General features: G+C 58.4%; 1 protein-coding gene across 4 annotated transcripts in view; it reads left to right on the plus strand.

Moving 5' to 3' along the window:
• NLGN3 (neuroligin 3) overlaps positions 1-20,586 on the plus strand; it is a 40,013-nt gene extending 19,427 nt beyond the window's left edge. The window contains exons 3-8 of one of the 4 annotated variants that reach the window (XM_071442602.1): positions 507-566; positions 7,483-7,542; positions 10,175-10,324; positions 11,934-12,119; positions 16,609-17,398; positions 17,829-20,586. In XM_071442602.1, the coding sequence (XP_071298703.1) occupies positions 507-566; positions 7,483-7,542; positions 10,175-10,324; positions 11,934-12,119; positions 16,609-17,398; positions 17,829-18,666 (2,084 nt within the window). In that variant the 3' untranslated portion in view covers positions 18,667-20,586. The remainder of the gene's footprint in view (positions 1-506; positions 567-7,482; positions 7,543-10,174; positions 10,325-11,933; positions 12,120-16,608; positions 17,399-17,828) is intronic. The other 3 variants (XM_071442604.1, XM_071442603.1, XM_071442605.1) reach the window with 3 other exon arrangements.
• The last annotated feature ends 3,552 nt before the right edge of the window (positions 20,587-24,138 follow it).

The raw sequence follows: 24,138 nt of genomic DNA on the forward strand, positions 1-24,138 counted from the left end.
GGACGGCGGCAGAGCGATGAGCCTGGCGTGCTGGGGACGCACGGGGCACGCTCCTGTTGGGGTGAGGCTGAGCGGCGCTGGGTGCCTCCTCGTCTAACCTTTTCCTTTGTAGGGGATCCCAGCTGAACTGTAAGTAGAGGGCAGAGGAGGCAGCGCCTGCCCGCACACCCGCCCCAGCCTCACCGCAACAGGAGCCCCCGGGGATTTTCAGCGGGCCAGAAGGGACCCGCAGCGGGTCTGCTGCACACAGCAGAGCAGCCTGGAGGGTCGGTGGCTTCTCCCAGGCTGGCTGGCTCCACTCCTCTGTCTCTGGGGCCCACGGGATGCATCATGCCTTCCTTCTCGCCCAGCACGGCTGGCCCAGAGTTTTCCTCCCATGGCAACGCTCCCTCCCCACCTCCCGCGGTCCCGGGGGCGGTGGGAGGGTAGCAGCGTGGTTGTGATTGCATGCCCACTCCCATCAGTGGAGCCTCCTGTTATTTTGTAGTCTTTTATTCATTTTACAGTAAAACGGATTTCCAAGGAATGCACCCGAAAGCCCAACAAGAAAATATGTAGGAAAGGAGGTATGTAGCAAGCCGACCGGCAGAGAGGCACAGAGAGGAAAGAGAGAGAGAGTGAGAGAGTGAGAGGGTGCCTGGCTGGCCCCTGGCCTGCAGCACTCCTCCAGCACCTCTCTGTGCTGCCACCCGGACTGTGGACCCTCCAAGCAGCCCCCCCTGCCACCCCCTGCTTCCCACTGGGAATGGCCCCACGGATGCTCTGGCCAGCTGGGAGCACAGCTCTGGGGTCAGGTCATGAGGATGCTCATGGTGCTCCAGGCCTTTCAGAACAGCTTCTCCTGGGCTGAGCCTCCATTCCCTCCTTCATCCCACTGGCACTCCCCATCCCTGGCCATGAGGGGTAGCCTCTGATGGCAGGCAGCACTGAAATACATCCCTTAGGTTGGGTTATCCCATTGTGGGGTGTATGGACCTGCTCAGGGAAGGACCCGTGTGATGGGGGACTGCAGCAGTCCATCCTGGGCTGAGCTTTTCCCCCGTTGCATCCCTGATCATTTTGCATCCAGAGCTCCCTGGTTAAAAGCATAAAGCCTCTCCTGGCAGTGTAAATGCTGCAGATTCTGCCCTGAGCCTTGTGCCTGCCAAGGCTGCACCCCACTGCTCACACCCCCGTGCCAGTGCCAGTCCTGCCAGTAAGGATTTGGTCTCCAGCCCATGGCACAGCAGCCTCCCTGAGCCCACAGCAGCCCTAGCTGCCCCATGGGGAGCCAAGTACCTCCAGTTCAGACACGTCTGCTTTGCCTTGCCTCCACTGACCTTCCCCCATTGCCCCTAAATGATCCTGTATTCCCAACCAGTGACATGCACAAGGGAGTAGAGACATACAAATGGTAGCTGGCTCAGCCCCGTGTCAGACACAATGCCTCACCCATCCCTCCACACAGCCCCGTGCAGGCAGGGAGAGCTGACTGCTCTGTGCATCCCAAAGATGAACGTGTGGATGGTCAGGCAGCCAAGCTCTTCTGAAAGGCTCAGTACAGGGTGTCTGCCCAGCACAGGCTGCTGTCCTGGGCATCCTGCAGCAGCAGCAGCAGCATCCCTGCATCCCAGCCTCTGTCTCCCTGCACCCCTGGGTTTGGCGGGGCCAGTGCAGCTGGGCTTGGAGGTTTGGGGAGCGCTTTCCTTCCAGCCGTTTCCCCCAGTTCTGTTGTTTGGTTTCTTTGCTTTGCTTTTCCTGTTGCTGTCCTGGCTATTCACACGCCATCTCTCTGAGTGCCAAGGCTGCCCCTGAAAGGGCTGGCGCATTAGGGAGTCTGTGCACGCTGCCTCCGGAGCCGGCTGTGCCAGTGATCACCAGCCACTTCAAAGCGCTTCCTCTCCCGGCCCTCCCACCGGCTGCCAGCGCTGGCAGCCCCCGCCGCCCCCCTGCAGCCAGGGGAGCCGGCTCCAGGTTACTGCCAGACAAGGGGATGATAGAAGGCATGACAGGACACCTTGGGTGTGCTCATCTCCTGGGTTTCCCTCCCTGCTGGCTCTGCTCACGGGCGGGGTTTCTTTGCAGCCCCTCTGCGGCTGTTGCCTCTGGTCACCTCCCAGGGAGCTGGTGGGGGACATTCCCTTTGCCCCCACTGGCCTCTATTGACTCATGGACCAGCAGATGCCCAGTGCCAGCCATTTGGACATCCAGGTGTGGCGTGCCAAGAATTAAAGCACCCAGACACTGGCACTTCCCTCCAGCTCTGGCCAGGCTCTGGTAGCTGTTGGCTTGAATTAATTGAGTCACTTGTGATGAAACACAGAAGCTCCCACACTCCTCATTGTGTATCCTAGGTTAGTAATGCTTGGGGAGAGGGTAATGTACCTGCAGTGCTGATTTCCTCAGGTTGAACATTTGAACATTGACTCATTCTGGAATAATCATGATTACTATTTCTAAGGCCACAGACGAGCAGTGATAAGCTCTCCTCTCACAGAACGGTATTTTGGTGGTTGGAAATGCCTCAGCTCCCACCTTACTGGAGTTTTCATGACTTCTGCCACCCCTAAGCTCTGTGTATTTCAGAGCAGACAAAGGACTGAGAATTTATCAGTCATGCTTGTTTATCTCTGGGACAGAAAAACATCCCTGTTTCCCTGCCCAGTTGTCCACAGTCATTTCCTCTATGGAAATTTTCTAAATGCCAGTCTCCTCCGTACACATTGGTCCCTTCTCTGGTAGCAGTACAGGGCAGCAGTGCTTTGAGAGCAGCTAGCCATGCATGGTGCCAGGGGAGCTGACAGCACTGAGGCTCATTTGGGGCTCAGATTTTGCTGCAGAAATAGTGCTGCCCCCCCAAAGACCATGTACACAAGACACACAGACACACACCCTGGGAGCACAGTACCTATGTGCAAAATGCAGCTCTGCCCCATGCTTTGTGCTGCCAACACTTCCAGCCTTTTTTTGGCTGCGGTAGATGCCAAGATGATTTTTCCTTCCCTTCCTCACCAGCCTGGGCAATCCTTGCTGCAGGGCATGAGGAGGTGGATGTCATTTTTGGAGGGGAAAAATGTGGTTGCCCTGCACTTAGCAGCTCTTCCTGGTTCTCATTAGCGAATGCCCAAATCTCTCTGGCTGGGACTGCAAAGAGTCTGTGACATTGCAGAGACAAATGTGCAGGTCCAGCATCTTCCTCTTCTGTGTGAGGGTGGCTGGAGCTCCCAGCAGCTCCTGGGCTCAGGAAACACTTCGGCAGCTTCTCCGCTGCTCTCCAAGAAGCTGACTTGTCTAAGTACCAGCTGAGGCTTCCCTACAGCTGCACAAATTCTGCAGTGCTTCCTTGCTGGAAGCTTCTTCCCAGCCCCCTCGAAGCCTGCTGCTCTGCAGGGCTGGCTGTGGGCAGACCACCGCCCTGGGGCTCTGCTTCCACTCCGGGGAGCGATTTGCAAAGGTGAGGGTCGGTGTTTGTGCTGCGGGGGCAGCAGAGCGTGAGGAGATGCAGTGCTTTTACTGAGTCCACTCAGGGATGGAGAGAACTCCTCTGCATCATTCAGGGCAGGGAGGGGCAGGGCAGCACCGAGGTGTGCTGCAGTCCTGGAGCAAGGGCTGATGGCACAGGTCCCAGCTGAGCTGTCCCTGCCTGTGGGTCTGTGCAGCAGCAGGTTCAACAGCTGCACCATTCTTGGCCCTGTCCCTTGTCACTCCCAGAGCAGCAGCTGAGATGCTGTGGCTGGCAGCAGGTGTCCCTTTGGGTGCATGTGGCCATCAGAGGCTTTGCTCCCTGCAGCATGGTGGCTGCTTTGCAGCAGTGGGTGCCCCACGGAAGTCCCACTGAGGAGAGAGTGCTGGAGCTGCCTATAGGTGCCCTGAATAAAGGTGTCATCTCAGGCTCCTGCTCTTCTCTTATCCACACCATGCTGAGAATGAAGGCTCTGAGAACTGAGGCTCCTTACCCTGCTTTATCTCTGATTGCACTGGTGTCAGTGCTGCTGGTATGGTTTACTTAAGATAGAATAAATCCAGCATGGATGCCCCTGTTTCAGGCAAAGTGATTTTTTTTTTTTTTTTACTAAAGTTGAACTTAAATCTTCCTAGTGGCTCAGATAAGAGCATCTGCATCCTTCCTATCGGCCTGAACAATGTCACTTTGCAGTCAGCTTAAAGTGAAGTGGCAGACAACATACATTCACTTCCTGGGTTAGTGGAGAGTGTTTTTGATGGGTAAGGAGAATAAGAGCCATGAGCCCTTTTAGTTTTTCCAGCTGTGAATCCACAGGCTTAAACCCATCCTCATGAGAGTGGGTGAGAGCTGCAGGGCTCTGTGTGGTGGCGTTTGTCAGAGCAGAGGAAGCTCTCCTGGGCTGGGTGTCCCTGAACATTGAGTCACTTGTGATGAAACACAGAAGCTCCCACACTCCTCATTGTGTATCCTAGTGGAGCCAGTGGAAAGTGTTACTGGGTGAGGGAAGTGAAGCTGTGATTGCTCTCACGAGCTGTGGGGCATTGGTGGGTTGTGCTGGAGGTGAGCACTGCAGCAAGGGGCAAAAAGCCCACTTGGTCACAACAGTGAGTGTTGGCCATACCACCCTGGCACCTTCCTGCTGATGGGTGAGGCTTGTGCTTTGCATCTGCCACACACACATGCCACTGCTGTTCCCCTTCCCCTGGCCTGCATCGCTGCACTCCTGCTTTGCTGAGCTTCCCAAGTGCTGCTTTCTGCCATCTCTTCCACAGTGCCTGAAGCTCAGGTTGCTGGAGGCTTGTCCCAGCCATCCCAAAGCTCTGCAGTCTCCAGCTGGATCCCTCCCTGCTCAGCTAGGACAGTTGCTCAGGTCACAGAGATGTTGTCCACTGCCCTCTTTTACAACCTGACAATTCCTCATAGCTGATTCCTCCATTCTCATCTGCACAGAGGCTTCTGTCCCTGAAGGAGACCAGGCTGGAGGGCTGGAGCCTGGCCAGTCCCAGGGCTTTAACAGCACCAGGGCCTTTGGCAGTGGAAAATGATCTCCAGCTGCCTGTGGTCTGCTTCTCAACTCTGAAGCACGGTGCGGATCAAGGCTCACTGGCTGTTGTCTTCATTAGAGAAAAATCCCCATCCTGTAGAAGTACCAAGAGGTTGGTGCACAGCACTGGTTAGCAAATACTGCATGAGCACTTCGTCATTTAAGTGCTTTCTGGGCTTGCAGCTCTTCCTAATGAAGACACAGTAGGTCAAGCTTGCAGCTCCTCAAAGAGGCTGAGTGGCTGCACATGCCCAGCCAAGTGTGTGGCTGGGGCTGGGCTGGGCAGGCAGTGTGGGAAGGATGCAGCAGGAAGGGGGAGATGCTGGGGCTGAGGTGCTGGGGCAGGAGATGACAGGGATGGGTGGAAAGAGGAGAAGGATGTGAGATTCTCAGAGAATGGCCAGGTGGTGAAGCAGGAGGTGAAGGGGTCGGGTTGGAGCATGGTGGGGAAAGTCAGAAGAGCACATGAGTCAGCTGATCCATCCTTGCCCTTGGCAGGAGCAGCTCTCCCTCACCTCTTTCTGGCAGTGTGTCCCACCTGGCCTTAAACATCTCCCCAGGCCGCCTCTTCCAGTGCTTCTCTGCCCTTTCTTCCAGAAAAGTTTTCTTCTCATCCTGCCTCCTGTAGCCCCAGGGCTGCCTGAGAGGGACTTGCTGTTCCACCTCACCACCTCACAGTATTCTTTCATGTGTTGGGATGCTGCTGCAGCTCCCATCGTGCCTCTGCTCCCAGCATTCATATGTGACCCAGCCTTCTGCAAACTTTTCCTGCCTGCTGGATTTTTTGAGGTTTCTGGTTGCTGCTCCTCCAGACTTTCTGCAGCAGGTCATGGCTGCTAAAAGCATTCTACAAGCCTCTCCCCCTGATGGAGCTGCCTCACAGCCATTTCAGATCTCTTCCTCCCCCATCACAGATTCCTTGTAAATTCAAATCCTGTCCCACTCCATGCTGCCATCTCTGTTATCCACCTCCCGTGTCACCTGCAGAATGCCACTCCCAGACTGACAGTGAGCATGGCTCCCCAGTTTTGTCTTTCTGACCAGTTTTGTGCATTTAGTCCTGTAGTTCCATGCAGCCACAGGCCCGTCCCTTGCTGATGGGAGCTTTGCTGGGGGCTGTGAATGCCCTTGCTGTGGCAATGGGAGCTGTTGGTGGTGGCAGCAGGACCCTGGGGTCGGCCAGGTGCCTGGCAGGGTGTCAGACACAGCCCCTTGTCTCAGGGGAAGGTCCCTGGGCAGTGCAGGCACTGTGTGGATGAGTCCTGCCTGGGGGAAACCCTGCTGTCTCCCCAGAGGTCACCATCACCTAGGGAACTTTTTGTAGCAGGCACTAGGGAGCAGAGGGCTTGCAGGTGTTGATCTGCAGCTCTAAGAGGATGAGAGCACCCAGCATTTCCTGAGATTCAGAGCTCCAGAGCACAGGGATGGCACCACTTGCCTTTGTGTCTACACTGGCATGCAGTCCTTTGCAGGAGTGGGGTTTTGGCACAGGTTTTTCAGCACCCCTGCTCCCTGCCTGCCCACAGGCCACCTCTCTGCAGTTTGGGGAGTGCCAGGCTCACTGCAAGCCATCCACAGCAGCAATCCACATGGGGCTGCTGGGCTGGCCCATGCCCCAGCACTGCAGCTTGGTGAAGGGACACAGAACATCTGTAAGGCATTCAGGATGTTACAGAAACTCATATGTTTAGGATTCTGCCTTAGTCAGGTCAAGCTGACTGGTGCCTTCGAAATCCTCGGTGAAACATGGAACATGTCTTGTAAGGAGGGAGTTGGTGCAGGATGGAGCCAGGCAGCTCAGGGGAGCAGCTGTCATGAGGGATCCCTGCGTGCTGTGGTGGTCTCATGCAGTGGTGCCAGTGGTTTGTGGCCAGGCATAACAAGGAGCCACACACGTGTGGGGGTGATGGGCAGGAACCTGCCTGGTGGGCAGTGGCCATGCAAGGCAGCCCTTGGTGTGAGCTCTGCAGAGGACAGTTGTCCCTGGGGGCAGCAGAGCTGGGAGCAGGGCTGGGGCTAGGAGAGGGAGCCTTGCCTGGAGCTGAGGGTGCATGACCAGGTGGGGGCCAGGCTGGGATGCAGGAGGACCGACAAGTGCTTTGAGAGACTCATCCACCACCAGCACTGATGCTGTCACAGCCCCACTCGCGTCTTCCCTCCACCCCAGCCCTCCCCAGGGAGGATCTGGGAAGGGGCCCCGGTGAAGCAGCATCCTGGCACACTCCTGGGGCAGCCCTGCCCGTGCCCAACACTGCCCTGGCTCTGGGAGAGGTGCAGTGTGAGTAGCCAGCAGTGCTGTGGGGCACAGGCGTGGCCCCACTGTCTCTGCTATCATGCTATTTTTGAATTCTCTTTTTTTTTTTTTTTTGGTGTTCTTTTTTTTCTTTCTTTCTTTTCTTTCTTTTTTTTTTTTTTTTGTTTTGTTTTGTTTTGTTTTGTTTTTATTTCCTTTTTGTTTTCCTTTTTGTTCTGTCTCCTCGTGTTTGGTCCCTAGGAGCCAGCGCTAAGAAACAGGGCGAGGACTTAGCGGATAATGACGGTGATGAAGACGAAGGTATTTCTGTGCTCGAGGCTGCCACTGCATGACACGCAAAGCAAAGCACAGCAGCTCCGTGTGCCGCCATCCGCTGCCACCCCCAGGGAGCCCTGTGTGTGTCTGTCTGCCGTGCCAGGCAGCGGCGCGGGGTGGGGGGCAGGCTGGCCGGCTGTGCAGGGCACCCAGCACCTTCCCCTCCTCCTGACGGGGGGAAGCTCATGGGGTTGTTCCGCTCTAGGAGGAGTTTGCTCCTGCTCCGTTGGAGTGAGGGCAGGGAGGAAGCATGGCAGCTTGGGAGGAGAGAAGCCCTCGGGCACCTGGGCCCATTTCACCCTGAGCCCACAGGTCACATCCCACCTCCAGCCTCATCCCTCCAGAGTCAGTGACATGCATCTGGGAGCCAGCAGCCTCCACACACACCCCTTCCTGGCCCTGCCGTGGCTGTGCCAGCAGCCTGAACACTTGGCACCCCAAAGGGCGTCTGGCCATGCACAGGAGACCCAGGGTCCCCTTGATTTCTGTCAACTTCTCTCCTTCCTCACCCTGTGGAAGTGAGGTCTTGCTTGCAAGCACCAGCCAAGACAGAGCAAGTGGCCTTTCCAGCAGATGTGATTCTAGAGGTATGCCAGGACTAAGCAAGCTGCAGAATAGGATATTTTTAGTAAAACAGGGTGGTTTGTCTGCAGGTTATGGAGTCAGCATGTTTGGCTGCAGAGATGTGATGAGGAGCTAGGAGGAAGGGTTGGCCAGGCTACAGCCCTCATGTGCTGAGGACAGAAGGCCCAGGGCAGCTCGAACAAGTCCTGGCAGATGGCATTTAGGATCTGGGAAATAGATGAAAAACTTTTTCCTTGGCAGTACTAAAACCCTGTTGTTTACTCCAGCTAACCTGTGCCCCTATGATCTCTTGTACCAGGGCGTAAACTGGCATTCAGCCTAAGTGACTCCACTGTGCTCAATCCACACACACCAAAATGTGCTGCAGCAGGAAGATGTTTATTTCCTGGTACATCTCTGTACATTGCTGCCATTCTGCTGTGAGGAGGGCTCTTTGCATGTCAGGGAGTGGGTGCAGGATGGAGGAGAAGACACGGGCACATGCACTGATGTTCCTGCCCCTCTCATTTCAAGCAGGTGATACTGGAAAAAATTGTCCTGATGTAGCTGTGCCACACAGGCAATGTCTGTCCTGGAGGAGCTGCAAGCACTTTTTGCTCCCCTGGTCTGTGCATTTGTCTGACTACATTCTGGCAATAGGAAAAGAGCCAGCACAGGTTTCAGGTTTGGCATAGCCTCATTCTCCTGGAGGGAAGAGGTTTTCTGTATGGGAAGCCACCTTTAGCCATGCCATGGGCCACAGCTGGAGGTGACAATGGCCAGAGGTACCCATCAGCCTGGCCTGCAGCCCCCTGCAATGGACAGGCCACAGGGAGGAGTGGACTTGTGCAGTGGCTTGGTGAGTGTGAGGGAGCATGACCAGCCCAGTGGGCACTGGTGTTGGTGTGGCTGTGCCCCAAGGGTCCCAGTCCTGGTGGGACAGTGCTGTGCAGCACTGCTGAGGGAGGCAGGCAGGGAGCAGCAGCTGCCTGGGGCAGCTGAGGCCAAGCAGGCACTGCCAGCCCACCTGGGCAAGGTGCTGGGTGTGAGTGAGCACAAGGCAGGACAAAGTCCATGGGTCTGGATGGCCAGCCCAGGACAGGGCTGGGCAGGGCAGGCAATGTGGGACCTGGCCGTGTCTCCAGGACAGGTGCAACTGCCTCGTCCATGTGACATGGGCAGGATGTCCAGGATGTTATTCCCCTGTGGGTGGCCATGGCTCCCTGAGGGATCACCAGCCAGTGGGGCAGGAGGGGCAGGATGTCCCCTGGACAGGAGAAGTCGAGAGAGGGAGCGTGGCTGCTCCCTGTCCCCCAGGCTCCCACCGTCCTTCCTCCCCGGCCCTCGGGGTCCCATTGTCCATCCTCACTCCATGCCTCATGCCCTGTCCTCGTCCAGATGCCGTGCTCACCTCCCTGACACACACACCTGCATCCACTGTCTGCCTCATCACCATGTCTGTGTCTGGGCACTGGGGTGCCGTGGGATTACATCCAGACAGGCAGGTCCCTGCCTTCCCAGGGGAATGGGAAGGGGGAGTGGGAGAGTAAGACACTGGAGCACACATCAGTGGCCCCCCCTCTAGGTCCTGCACACCCCCATCCCTGCCCCCCTCCGCAATGCCAGCTTCCAGGACTCACGGAGTGCTTGGGTCCAGCCAAAGACAGGACATGGGGCTGCATCCTGGGGCTGGACTCTGCAGCTCCCACCCACAGCAGAGCTGATCTGGCTCCCACACCGTGCCAGAGCCCAGCTCCGGGGAAGAGAGCAGGGTCCAGCCAGCGTCCCTCCCTCACCTGCTCAGACCCCTGAGGGGACAGCAGTGTGGGGACAGAGCAGCAACAGCCACGTCCCGCCCAGGGGCTGGCAGGGTTGGTTCAGTGGTGTTTGGCTTTGGGGCTCCATGCTGTGGCCCCCAGGAGAGCTCTGGCTTTGGCTCCCAAGCCCCCTCCGTGGTCCTGGCAGCTGGCATTGCCCTTGTCCTTGGTCTGCCTGTCGGGCAGGGTGCTGCGGCCGTGCGTGCGGGGCTGTGTGTAACCAGCTCTCCTTGCAGACATCCGGGACAGCGGGGCCAAGCCGGTGATGGTCTATATCCACGGGGGCTCCTACATGGAGGGCACGGGGAACATGATAGACGGCAGCATCCTGGCCAGCTACGGGAACGTGATTGTCATCACCCTCAACTACCGCGTTGGAGTGCTCGGTATGAGCTGGCTGCCCCGCCGTGGGACAGCCCCGGGGCCGCACAGGGGGCGGCGGGCCCGGCGGGATGCGCTGCGGGCGCTGCCCCTGCCCTCGGCCCTGGCAGCCCGGCGGTGCCACGTGGCACAGCCCCCAGCACACGGGCACAGCCCAGCCTGGGCCCTGGCACCGGCCCCCCCGGCTCATGTACACAAACTGGCTCAACTGAAAGCAAATATTGGTTTGTGGTTAAATGAATAATAAATGTGTTTACCCAGCATCTCCTCCTGAGAGGGCTCAGACGGGTGAGGTGCCAGCGGGTGCTGCCTGGCTGTCCTGGGGACCTGGCAGCTCTCCCTCCCTGGGCACAGGCAGCCTCCAAGCCACTTGTGCTGCTGGGACCCCCTCAGCAACACACCGTGCCATGGCTGTCTGCAGTGGGCAGCACGGAAGGTGTCAGGAGCCATGCAGAGGAGGGTGGCAGTCCTGTTTCCAAAAGCACTGGTGACTTAGAGAGGCAAAATGAGGACAGAGGGTCAAAAGGCAGTGCAGTCCCCTGGCTGAAGCAGCAGAAACTCCCAGGGGCTGAGACACAGGAGGCTTGTGTGGAACACCACTGCTGCTTGCCTTGGCTGCATGAGAACAAGGGGTGTAGAGGTTTGGGGACAGCTCCTTTCCAAGCCAAGCTGCTGGCTCTCTTCCTGGCCATCCAGCCTAGCATGGTGCTCTCCCTTGGGCTCCTGCCTGGTACCTGGGGCAGCACATTCCTCTAATGGTTTCCAGAGCCCATATTTTCATGTGGAAGATGATAGTTAACCTATTCAAAACCTTTTAATGTCAAAAGTCCTAAAATGGATAGGTGCAAAGATAAGACACATGAGTCACAATATGACATTAGGCTTAAGTGGTGCCTTCATCATTTCCATTGAGGTGGTGCACCACTCCCAGCCAGACCCCCTCCAAGTGCCAGCACAGCCCTGGGGCCACTCCCTGTGTGCTGGGGTTACCTGCCTGGATTTTACCTCGGGCCCCTCAGGTTTTGGCTTCCTGCTTAAAGTCAAAGCAAACGAAAGAGTGATAACTTATCTTGGGTGTTTCCTGCGCTATTGAAAGCATTTCTCACCTTATTCCCCACTGAGAGCCTTTGCATTTTAAGCTGCAGTCGGTTCCTCTCTGCCCAGCCCACCTCCTGACACTTTACAGAGCCTCCCCCAGCCCACACTACTCCATGGAAAGCATTGGCTGTGCTCACACTTGCCCTGCCTGCAGCCACTGATGCTTTCTGAGCTTTCCTTGGGGGTGGTGTGAGATGTCTTGAGCTGTTCTAGCACGGGTGGTGGTATGGGTAGGACAGAGCTTTGTGCTCTTTACCCTGTCCCTGCTGGTTGTTGGCCAAAGAGGTTCCCCGAGGTTTGCAGCTGTTCTCTCAGCCTTTCAGCCCTCTATGCTCTGCAGAGGGTGGGGGGAGCTCAGTGGTGTCCCTGCTCCAGCTTAGAACTCACAAAACTCTCATGGTGGGATAGGGTCCCACAGAACACAGGGTGCCCTGCCCTGGGTATGGGGAAGGGGGGGTGGGAAACCAGGACTTTCCCTGTTTCCTCATCCCTAACCGGGCTCCCCTTGGCCCTCAGGGTTCCTGAGCACGGGGGACCAGGCTGCCAAGGGCAATTACGGGCTGCTGGACCAGATCCAGGCGCTGCGCTGGGTCAGCGAGAACATCGCCTTCTTCGGGGGGGACCCCCTGCGCATCACCGTGTTCGGCTCGGGCATCGGTGCCTCCTGTGTCAGCCTGCTCACCCTGTCCCACCACTCAGAAGGTAGGTGTCAGCCTGCTCACCCTGTCCCACCACTCAAGGTAGGTTGTCAGCCCTGCCCGAGGCTGCTGCAGCTGCAGAATCTGGTTTAAACCCAAAGAAGAGTAATAAACATAATCCTATTCATACTAACCCTAAGCATCCTCCTAACTGCACTTAACTTTTGTCTCGCCCAAATAAAACCTGACTCAGAAAAACTATCCCCATACGAATGCAGATTCGACCCCCTGGGATGTGCTTGACTCCCTTTCTCAATCCACTTCTTCCTAGTAGCCATTCTCTTCCTCCTGTTTGACTTAGAAATCACCCTACTCCTCCCACTACCATGAGCCACCCAACTACAATCTCCTACCACCACCCTAACCTGAACCTCCTCACTTATCCTCCTCCTTACCTTAGGACTAGCATACGAATGAATTCAAGGCGGATTAGAATGAGCAGAATTACAAAAATTAGTCTAACTAAGACGGTTGATTTCGACTCAAGAAATTATAGCTCCCACCCTATAACTTTCTTTATGTCCTACCTCCACCCAAGCTTCTGCTCAGCCTTCACCCTGCTGATGCTAACCCAGGGAGGGGAGCCTGCCCGGGTCCTGCTGCCCAGCCCAACAAAGTCAGGGCTGCTTTCTAATCACTCACTGGTCAGAGCCTGGACCAGGACTGGGAGGCAAAACTTTCTCATCAAGGGCAGAAAGAGGCCAGTGGCAGAGGATGTGGGAGACAGGGATGGAGTGGGTGCTCCCAGTGCACAAGGCTGCAGCCCAGAGCCAGCCCCTTGGCATGGGGAGAGGTGGGGACCCCACACCAGGACAGGGATGCTGGGTCATCCCCTGCAATGGGATCCTCAGGGAGCACAGCAGCCCTTGGTTGCTTCCAGGGACAGGAGGGGCCCTGCCCTGGTGCTCAGGTGTTCCTAGTGCAGGTGTGGAGGAGGTGCAGGGCATCATTCAGGGCACTGGGAACAGGGATCTCAGTGCTAGGAAAGGTGTTTATACTAGAATAGAGGGGAAGGAAAGGTATTTATACTGGAAGAGAGGGGAAGACAGAGTGCCCCAGACATTCCTCCTGAGCCTAGGGAGGGGTGGAGGGCCCTGTGTTGGGAGACTGGCAGAGCTGGAAGTGCTGCACCTAGCAAAACACAGGTGGAAGTAATATGATTAATATCTGTAAATATAGCAGAGTGTTTACTCTAAATAAAGAAGGGAATTATTTATGCTAAAAGGCTGTGCTGGAATAAGAGCAAATGCATGTAAACCACCTGCAAATGCATTTACATCAAGCACTGAGGGGGAGAAAAATTAGCTGTGAGACTGGAGGTGTTTTTGATAAATTTCCTAAAGGAAATTCTAGGAGCAAAGCCTGAACTGGATGTGGTCCACAGGGGAGCAGCCTGCCAGGGACCTGCTCATGAGCTTTATATGAGGGTGCAGCCATCTTCCAGTGCTGTGTCCCCAGTGTGGTGCTGAGGAGAAAAGGACATGTGTGAGCAGTAGACATGGGCATGAGTCTGCCCTTCAGAGACACACAGCAAATTGCACTCGAAGCTGAAGAGCTGCTGCCCTGCTCAACAGCCTGGGAATCACACAAGAATGGAGATCTCCAGAACCTCAGCAGGGCTGATGGCTGATGATGGGGAGTCTTTTACAGGCTGAAAGCTCCTGCAGAAAGAAAAAGTGTTTTCTCTGCCCATATTGGGTGTGAAAGGCTGCAGAGGGAACACTATGTGTAATGCATTCCCAATGCTTCTAAGGGTACTCCTTTCCATCACAGGAGTGCAGGAGTGTGTGCTTGGCTGCCCAGGTGGCCCCAGCCTCTTGCAGGGGTCCAGGCTGGAGCAGCACGGAGAGAGGCTGAGGGTGGACTGGAGGGGCTGCTCCTTGTGACTTTTCAGCCATGAAGAATAGTCCTGCCAGTATGTGCACTTCTCAGGTGATGCTGCACTTCATGCCACTAAGCCCTGCACCTGCATGGTGAATCCTGTGCTGCCCATGCAGCCCCAGTGCCCCTGGTGTTCCCCCATGCACTCACTGCTGGGGCAGGGGAGCTGCTGCTGGCTGTCAATGCTGTGGGGCAGGAGAGGAGTTCTCAGTGCTGCAGCCAGTGTCCCATAAAGCCAAATGGCTGTAAAACGACCTCAAAAAGTTCCCTGTGCCAGAGCATCCAGATCCCCAGGGATGGGTAGCTGGCTCTGGAGCACGGCATGGGAGCAGTGCTAAGTTGCAGCCTGCAGAACAGGTGGGTTTGTTTTTACTGCATCAAAATAAAATTTCTAGTGATCACAAGCTATTAATGAAGCTGCTGATTTGTGCCTGCTCTGCCAGGTGCTGCAAGAGGCAGACACTGGAGGCTTGGTACAGCACATGTTGGGTCTGGCTGCTGGGGAAATCCACAGCTCCCTGTCAGCTTCAGGCCTTGTAGGGTCACTCTGATTCCTCATCAGTGACTAAAGTGCTGTTTTTCTCTCCAGCCAGCCATACCAGGGCACGAGCAGTCTGTGCCAGGCAAACTTTAGTGCTTCCTTTGCCCCATCTCCTTCTCCATGGGGGCTTCTGCCCTTTGCTGCCAGCCCTCCAGATCTCAGCTGGACAAGGCACCCAGCACCCTGCTCTGAGCAGGGCTTGGCCCAGACACCCCCAGAAGTGTTTCCAGTCTCAGCTACTGGGCAAAGCAAAGAGGAAATGTGGAGCTGGCAGCAGCTGGTGGCAATCTGCAGCTCCAACCACCCTCTGGCAGAGCCCTGGCCCCACCATTGACTCCACCATGCTGTGGCAGACACTCCTGCAGGAGGCTGGGTGTGTTGGGACCCTCACCATGGAGGGGAACAGGAAGGAAAGGCAGAACTTCACCTTCTTGCTGGGCCTCAGCAAGCTGCAGAGGTCCAGTGTGGAGGGCAGGGTGCTGCTGCCTCCCTGGGGTGCTTGTCAGGCTTCAGTCAGGTGCTGGCACAGAGCAGGAGGACATGACAAGTCGGGGCTCTCACAGAGTCCTGGGTCAGGATGTGGCCACGCAGAGACATGGCAGAGGGGCTCCATCGGGGACATGACCAGCTGACAGTGACATCAGCTGCCCTGGCAGTGGTGGGCAGGGCCAGAGCCCAGCCTGTGGGTCTGTCTGGGAAGGGATGCTGCTGGCAGGGCGCAATAGCTGCTGCTGGGACAGCATCTCCAGGGAGCCAGGAAACCCCATCCTGGCTCCTTGGCACGTGGATGATGGTGCAGAGCAAGCAAGCCCATGGCCAGTCTCCAGCCTGTAGGCTGGGTATGGCTTTCTAGGGCACCAGGAGGTGACAAACAGAGCTTGTGACTTCTCTTTGTCCCAGTGCATGGGACTGTACGTCAGGTACTTGGCAGAGTGAGGAATGTGCGTGCAGACAAGAGCTATGGACATGGTGGCTGGGAGCCAGGAGCCTCTGAACGCTTCTGTTGCAGGAAGGTGCTGCTCTGCTTCCCTGCAGAGTGGCACAGCCTTGGTTGCACAGGGGTTCTCTGCACTTCAGGGTGCCTGGGGCAGCCCCATGGGCACCACACTGCAGTGCCAGCACCATTCAGGGGTCACCCGGAACAGTCCCTCATGGAAAGCAAGTGCTGGGGTCTGGCAGGGGTGCAGGCAGCACTTGGGGTGCAAAGAGGGCTGGTCAGAGAGCAGGGACCCCCGGGTGCACCCCAGACTGGCTGCCTTTCACAGCCCAGAGGCTCTGCTTCCTCACCACCCTTTGTATTCTGAGCACAAGCACCATTGACATGGGACTGGAGCGAAGCCACGCATTTCTCTGCCTGGGCCAGGGCCTTTGTGGCCTCGTTTTCCAGGGCGAAAGTCCACTCCCTCTGTGTTCCTGGTGGCAGAAAGGCCCTCTTTGTGCATCTGGCAGCGTGCTCCTGCAGGGCCGGATTGGCACTGAGCAGCCCCAGCTGGGCAGGAAGCAGCAGGGAGGGGGTGGAGGGGGACTCTGACAAAGCGGTGGGGTGGGACAGGCAGGGTTAAGTGTCCCCAAGCAGGCGTTAACCCTCCCACTGCTGCCAGCCCACAGCCTGGCTCCTCAGTGAAGCAGGTGCCAACCTGGGCTGGAGGATGGTGCTGGGCCCAGGTAACACATCCGTGGGGTGGCTGGGGTAGCACAGGCTGCTTGGCAAGGCCAGGCTGTGATGCAACCATGGCCCCTCTTCTCCCCACACCGGGACAGGGATGCAGGGTCATCTCCTGCAATGGGATCCTCAGGGAGCACAGCAGCCCTGGGTTGCTTCCAGGAGCACCCACTTGCATTCCCAGCTGTCATCCTGCCATCCCCACAGCAGCCCTGAGCTGAGCCCCCTGTGTGAGCCCAGCTCAGCAGGCAGCACAGCTCAGGGACAAGGCCGGGTGTGTGGGCTGCAGCGCTGGCTCCTTGCAGGGGTACAAGAGCATCAATGCCTTCTCCATGCTGCATCCTGCAGTGCAGCTCTGGGATGCTGGAACCCTGCTGAGGGCTTCTCCACTCCCTGCCTGTGTTGCAGGTCTCTTCCAGAGAGCCATCATCCAGAGCGGCTCCGCGCTCTCCAGCTGGGCAGTGAACTACCAGCCTGTGAAGTACACCAGCATGCTGGCTGACAAGGTGGGCTGCAACGTGCTGGACACCGTGGACATGGTGGACTGCCTGCGGCAGAAGAGTGCCAAGGAGCTGGTAGAGCAGGACATCCAGCCAGCCCGCTACCACGTGGCCTTCGGGCCAGTCATTGATGGGGACGTGATCCCGGATGACCCAGAGATCCTGATGGAGCAGGGCGAGTTCCTCAACTATGATATCATGCTGGGGGTCAACCAGGGTGAAGGGCTGAAGTTTGTGGAGGGTGTGGTGGACCCCGAGGACGGCGTCTCAGGCAGTGACTTTGACTACTCAGTCTCCAACTTTGTAGACAACCTGTACGGCTACCCTGAGGGCAAGGACACCTTGAGGGAGACCATCAAGTTCATGTACACGGACTGGGCCGACCGGGACAACCCCGAGACACGGCGCAAGACTCTGGTGGCCCTCTTCACTGACCACCAGTGGGTAGAGCCCTCGGTGGTGACAGCCGACCTGCACGCCCGCTACGGGTCCCCCACCTACTTCTACGCCTTCTACCACCACTGCCAGAGCCTGATGAAGCCTGCATGGTCCGATGCAGCCCACGGGGATGAGGTGCCTTACGTGTTTGGGATCCCCATGATTGGCCCCACAGACCTCTTTCCCTGCAACTTCTCCAAGAATGACGTCATGCTCAGCGCCGTGGTGATGACCTACTGGACCAACTTTGCCAAGACAGGGTGAGTGGGGATGGGTGCCATGCCTCGGGGATCTGCACTCACTGCAGCTGTACTCCCTGGGGCTGTGCTGTGGTGGGGGGTTAATCATGCCCAGTGTGGGACACTGAGCTCCCTGTGCCCTGAGGTCCCCGTGTGCTGCACCTTCACTGGGGCCATGGCATCAACCACAAAGCAAGAAGCTTAGATTATGGCCAGCCCCTGGGAGAGGACCCAGCCAAGCCCCAGGGGTGGGAAGGCTTGTTGGCCCTGGTTATCTTGGGTGAGACTTGAGCCAGGGTTGGGTGCTGCCCAGTCATTCAAGACCTTTTGCCAGCCCACCCTGTGCCACCACTGGCAAAGGTCCCCTCAGTTTCTGTCTCTGCATCCAGCTCTCCCTCTTTGTTTCTTTGGCTTTTCCCAGTGCTAGTTCTGTTCTGCCTGTGTTTCACAGGGACCCCAACAAGCCTGTCCCCCAGGACACCAAGTTCATCCACACCAAGGCCAACCGGTTTGAGGAGGTGGCCTGGTCCAAGTACAACCCCCGTGACCAGCTGTACCTGCACATTGGGCTGAAGCCACGGGTACGCGACCACTACCGGGCCACCAAGGTGGCTTTCTGGAAGCACCTGGTTCCCCACCTGTACAACCTGCACGATATGTTCCACTACACCTCCACCACCACCAAAGTGCCACCACCCGACACCACTCAGAACTCCCACATCACCCGCCGGCCCAACAGCAAGATCTGGACCACCAAGCGCCCCGCCATCTCTCCTGCCTACAACAGCGAGAACGGGAAGGAGAAGTGGAGCCCGGAGCAAGAGGCGGGCACGCTGCTCGAGAGCCCCCGCGACTACTCCACCGAACTGAGCGTCACCATTGCCGTGGGCGCCTCCCTCCTCTTCCTCAACGTGCTGGCCTTCGCCGCCCTCTACTACCGCAAGGACAAGCGCCGGCAGGACACGCACCGGCAGCCCAGCCCGCAGCGCGGCGCCTCCAACGACATCGCCCACGCGCCTGATGAGGAGATGCCCTCCTTGCAGGTGAGCCAGGGGCACCACGAGTGCGAAGCTGTGCCATCCCACGACACCCTGCGCCTGGCCGCTCTGCCCGACTACACCCTCACCTTGCGCCGCTCTCCGGACGACATCCCGCTTATGACCCCCAACACCATCACCATGATCCCCAACTCGCTGGTGGGGCTGCAGACCCTGCACCCCTACAACACCTTCACCGCCGGCTTCAACAGCACGGGGCTTCCGCACTCACACTCCACCACCAGGGTATAGCTGCCCGCCGCCGGCGCACACGCATGCACGCACGCACACACACGCAGCAGACACTGGCAGAGGGACCGGCGGGGCCCGCAGAGCCCCCAGACGGAGGGGCAGCGCCCACGGACGGTGCAGCTCCCAGCCCAGAGACCTGTGGGGGTCCCAGAGCGGCCCCGGCGCTTTCTTTTGTTCCTATCTAACTTTTGAGAAGTGCTTTGACTCTCCTGGCCTCAGGGCCCCGTGGGTTGCCCCGGGACGCCAGTGGGGTGCAGGAGGGACACGGTGTAGTCCTGCACAACCCACCCGTGCAGGTGGGCAGGGGTACCCCACTGTCAGTGGCCACGGGGTTCCCGGTGCTGTGGCTGTGCCTCCCAGTGGGGCGATCGCATCTCCAGTGCTGAGCCCACCGAGCACCCTGGGACTGATGAGGAGCAGGACCAGGCATCCCTCTCAGCCGGTGCCCAGACATCCCCAGGCATCTTGGCAGCCCTGGAAAAGGCTCCTTCACTGTGCTGAGAAGTGGCCCCAGGCCATGGTGCTATAGGCAGAGGGAATGGGCAGAGTCCAGGGACCTGGCCTTGTGCTGGATGCGGGCGCTGGGGCTGGTGCCGGGGCTCAGGGACCCTGGGAGCAGGGCCCTGGGCTGGAGACTTGGCACCTCTGCCCCTCTTTGCGCTGCAGAGAATCTCTTTTGTGTCAGTCATTTCTCTTTGCAGAGACGTTTTTTAAGCAGATCTTTAGTTCTTTACACACTAACGGAGTCGCCGCGTTTTGTCCTTTGTAAAGATTTTAAAACCAAGTGTTCTTGATATAAAATAAAAAGCCAGTTAGAAGCCAGCGTGTGCGCACGGTGCCGGCCCCCCATGGCGCCCGCCTGCTGTGGGTGGGCACCAGGCAGGGCAGTGCCTCCTGCACTGTGGGGCTGCGCTCTTTTGTATTTTTTGATATTCTCCCTCCTCTGTCACCCGTGCCCACGTATCTCAGCCAAAAAGCCTATCCAACGGCCTGCCTGCGAGCACCCCCGCCCCGGTCCCTCACTGCCACCACTGGCCAGTGCCACCCACCGCCCCTGTGGGCATCACCTGCTCCGAGCACTGTCTGTTCACTCCCATGAACCCAGGACAGCCCCTCATGCTCCCCACCCTGCCCTGCTCCCCCAGGAGCATCCCACATCCCTTCACCATTGCCCCAGGGCTGTGCTGTGCCCTCCCTGCCCGTGCTTGTTGCCCGAAAGCAGAGCCGGTGGTTTGCAGCCTGCGGCAGGAGCGGGGCGACAGGAGCAGGGTGAGCTGCTCAGCAGCATCACCTCTGCCTCCTAGACTGCTTCCACTGGGGCCTTTACTCCACTGTGGAGTGACCCCAGCTCCGGCATCCAGGATGTGCAGCTGGAACAGATGCCTGGGTAGGGACTCTGGGGGTGATGCAGCCTGTGTGGGGCTGGGAGCCAACCTGTGCTGGGGCTGGGGCATCTGCTGTGGCCACCAAGCCACACGTGGCTCTAGACAAGTGGCTTTGGTGTGGTGCGGGCATGGAGAAGGAGCTGCAGGGGATCCCACGTGGGGTACCCCGGTCTCAGCCCCCCAAGGTGAGCCCTAGCACCTGGGGGCCTGGGGAGGCAGGAGAAAGGGACAGGTCCTTGTAGGGACACCATATCTTGTCCCTGTGCAAGACGGTCCGGCTGGCAGACGCTGCCCGTGCTGGCGGCCGTGACGCACCGGTGCCGGCTGGCCCTGCTGCCCGGGGCCAGCGCATCGATGGCCCTGCTGGCCCTGCTGGCCCTGCTGCCCGGGGCCAGCACAACAACGGCCCCGCACCCCGCCCCGGCCCCCGCCCCACGCAGGGCTGAGGGTGAGGATGCTCGTTGGAGAATGTATTTATACCCTGTCACCCGCGCAGAGTAACAAATTCCAAATAAAACAGAAGTGATATTTTTAATAGCGGTGTGTCTCGCCTCTTCTTGGAGCATGCAGGGCCGGGGGATTACCGGGCTGGGTGGGTGGGGTGCCCTGTGCTGGTCCCCATGTCCCTGGTACCCCTCGACAGAGGCAGCAGGGGGACCCTGGTATCACCCCCCATGTCAGGGCGCTGGACCCCCACAGGCAAGCTGGCATCATAGCATCCGGGACTGCCAACACCGTGTGCCACAGTGGGGGGTGTCCCCAAATCCCCCCAGCCCTGCTGCCCCCAGCACTGGGGCCCCAAGTGGGAATGCATCTGTCCCACAGCCCCCTCCCTCCGAACTTCAAACCCCTTCCCCAGCCTTTCCCAGCTGAGCTCCCCTCCCCCTATTTGCCAAAGAGAAAAGCTGCTGGTTTCATTTCTTTTTAATGTAATTTCAACTGGAGTTGCCATGGAAACCAGGAACGGAGTGGGGGGGCTGAATTGCCTCCAGGCAGCGCGCAGACACTGGAGCCAGGGCCGAGGCCCCGAGCCAGGGGAGCCGGGGCAGGCAGGGGCACAGGCTATGAGGAAGCTGAGTGTGGGGCTCTGCCCTTCTCCCCACGGGGGACCTTGGCAGCTCCAGTGCCACGGGCACGTGTCACCCTGTCCAGCACCATGCTCCAGACCCTGTGCTGGACCCCCCTAAAAGCCCTGGTGCTGCCCATTGTGGCATCCCACAGAGTGCCCAGTGCCCTCTTGAAGTGGTGATGCCTTTCTGCCCCAGATTAGGGGATCGCCCTGCCCTTCTGTCCCCTCTCCCCATCCTTGCACAGCCCCAGCTGCACGCTGCCACATGTGCCAGCGTGGCCAACCCAAGCTAGGACCCCGAGGCAAGCCGGTGACAGACAACCCAGTGCTATTATGCTACTGCCTTTGCAAAACTCCTGAGGCTGCCATCTGTCCAGGGTGTCCTTGACCATCAACAGTTTTCCTTTGGAGACCTGGCAAAGCTCAAGGGACACTGTATCCCAGAGGGTATGAACACTTTACATCTGCGTGACAACTGTGGGACATCCTCTGCTTCAGGGGACATGTTTAGGGCTGCTGGCAAGGAGAACCATAAGGGAACTCAACTGCAAAGGTGTCCCTGGCATGGGAGGGAGTGAGTGAGTGATCTGTGGCTGGACTCTGGCTGCTTGAGGATTCACAGCCAGCAGGAGGGCAGGGATGCTGCTCTTCTGTCACGGTTTGACGCTGGCACAATGCCAGTGCCCCCATGAAAATATATGCTCCCTGGTGTCTGCTGTGAGATATGACCAGGAATAGAGCAAAGCAGGCTCCAACTCAGGAATAAAGAAGAAAAAACTTTATTAACCTACAACTATATATAAAGAGAAACACACACAGAACTCGGAATGAAAACCTTCCAAAAAACATTCCTCCTCCCCCCACCAAATTTCCAATACATCCACCCCTCAGATCACCAACTCTCAGTCCATCACCACCCTTTAGATAATCAATTCTCAGTTCATCAAGGAGGGAGGAGTCCCTCTTGTACCATAGGCTTTCCCCTGGAAACACAGTTGAAACCTCAGTTGACCACAGCATCCCAAAAAACCCAGTTCCTCTCAAACCAGGACATCTTCACCGTAGCATCACTGGGATAGTGCCCTGGTGCTGTTCCCCACACCTCTGATGCACCCAGGACACAGGAGAGCAGACTCACAGGCAGGCAGAACAAGCTGTTAAGTCTTAGGCTGCAACCCCCTCTGCCCTGTGCTGCAGCAGCACAAAGGATTTCTGTGCTCACCCACTGCCAGTGACCTTCCTGGCAGTTGACTCAGAGCTGAGGGTTTTGTCTCTCTGAGAACAGCAGCCTGGATCCAGGGATGCCTGTCCTGCTGCCAGTCCAAGCCTGGAACCCAGCAGCCCCTGCACTGCAGTGGCCATCCAGTGACGAGGCTGAGCCCTGCCTGGAGCAGAATGGCTGGGGAAAGGAGACTCTGGAAGCCTCCTCTGCAGTCTTCCTGACAGTGGAGATGTTTCAGTGATAGTTCAAGCTTGATTTCATCCATCGTGCCCATACAGACTGCTGGGCTGCAAGTTCTCTGACCCTACGAGAATGCCAGCAGCTGCGTCACGTCTGTCCCACCATCCTCATGCTGACTCAGTCCTGCCCATCTCATCAGCTTATCTGCGTTAGACGTGCCCACGTCTTTGAACTCTTCCGCTGCAACTCCAGACACCAATTACCTCCACAATTAGCGTCATTAACAAGAAGCGCATTTCTGGCCCGCGTGGCCGCGGGCGGGGCAGTTTTCTGGGTACTGGAGGCAGCGCCGGCCGCTGTTCCGTACAGCCTGTCCTTCCCCGACGGCTCCTGCAGTTCAACCTGGGGCCAGCAGCGAGGGGACTGCCCGCGCTCCGGGACCTCTGCTCCTCCCAGCCAACTCCCTGCAAGGACAGCGGGCGGGCACAGGGCTGGACAGCAACGCCCTGGGTTCCTCCTCCTCTTTCCGGTTGTTTTTTTCTCCATTTTTACTACATTTTAGACGGATTCCCGCGCTGAGCCCCAGCGGTGCTGCCGCGGGCAGGTGCGGCCCCGCCGCCCCCGGCCCGGCCCCGCAGCGCCACCTGGCGACACCCCCGCCGCACGGCCCGAGCCCCCCGGCGACCCCTCGACCGGCTCCCTTTAATCCCCATTCACCCCTCGACCGGCTCCCAGTAATGCCCATCCACCCCTCAGCCGGCTCCCAGTAATGCCCATCCACCCCTCAACCGGCTCCCAGTAATCCCCATTCACCCCTCAACTCCCAGCGCCCAGATGGCTCCCAGCGCCCCCCAGCCACCCCTATCCTGGCTCCCAGCGCCCCCAAGTCACCCCTATCCTGGCTCCCAGTAATTCCCATTCACCCCTCGCCTGGCTCCTAACGCTCCCAGTCACCCCTCACCTGGCTCCCAGTGCTCCTCAGCCACCCCTGTCCTGGCTCCCAGTAATTCCCAGTTCACCCCTGTCCTGGCTCCCAGTGTCCCTCAGTCACCCCTATCCTGGCTCCCAGTAATCCCCAGTGCCCTCTCGCCTGGCTCCCAGGGACCTCCCTGCAGTAAGCCTCCCTCCCTGCAGTAAGACCCCTATCCTGGCTCCCAGGGACCCTTCTCCCCATGCCAGCCTCCCGTTGTGCCTCGTCCCACTTAGCTCAGCCCAGCCCAGTGCTCAGCAGTCTGCCCTCCTCTTGATGGCCCCCAGTGACCCCCCCAGCCCGATCTCTCCATCCGGGCCCCAGTAGCCCCTTGCTGCCCCAGTGTGCCCTGCATTAACCCCCAGAACCCGCCCGGGGTGCAGGACCGGGCGGTGCCGCCGCTGCAGCAACTCGCCGGCGCTGCTGACTCAGGTGTGGCGGATTATCAGAGGCTGAGATTGTGGCCCCGATGGCCCCAGCCAGCCCTGCCCACATCAGCTACCGCCGCTATCTCACTGCCCACCGACCCCCGCCCCGCTGTGCGGGCGCCCCGAGCGGCCCCAGCCGCTGCACGGTGCCACCCTGCCGTCCCCATGCGGGGACACCGGCACCACTGTCACCCCCATACAAGGGACGGCGTGCGGGC

Source organism: Agelaius tricolor, unplaced genomic scaffold (assembly GCF_023055355.1).
Source record: "Agelaius tricolor isolate 1412-34295 unplaced genomic scaffold, bAgeTri1.0.p SCAF_17, whole genome shotgun sequence".
Lineage (NCBI taxonomy): Eukaryota > Metazoa > Chordata > Aves > Passeriformes > Icteridae > Agelaius > Agelaius tricolor.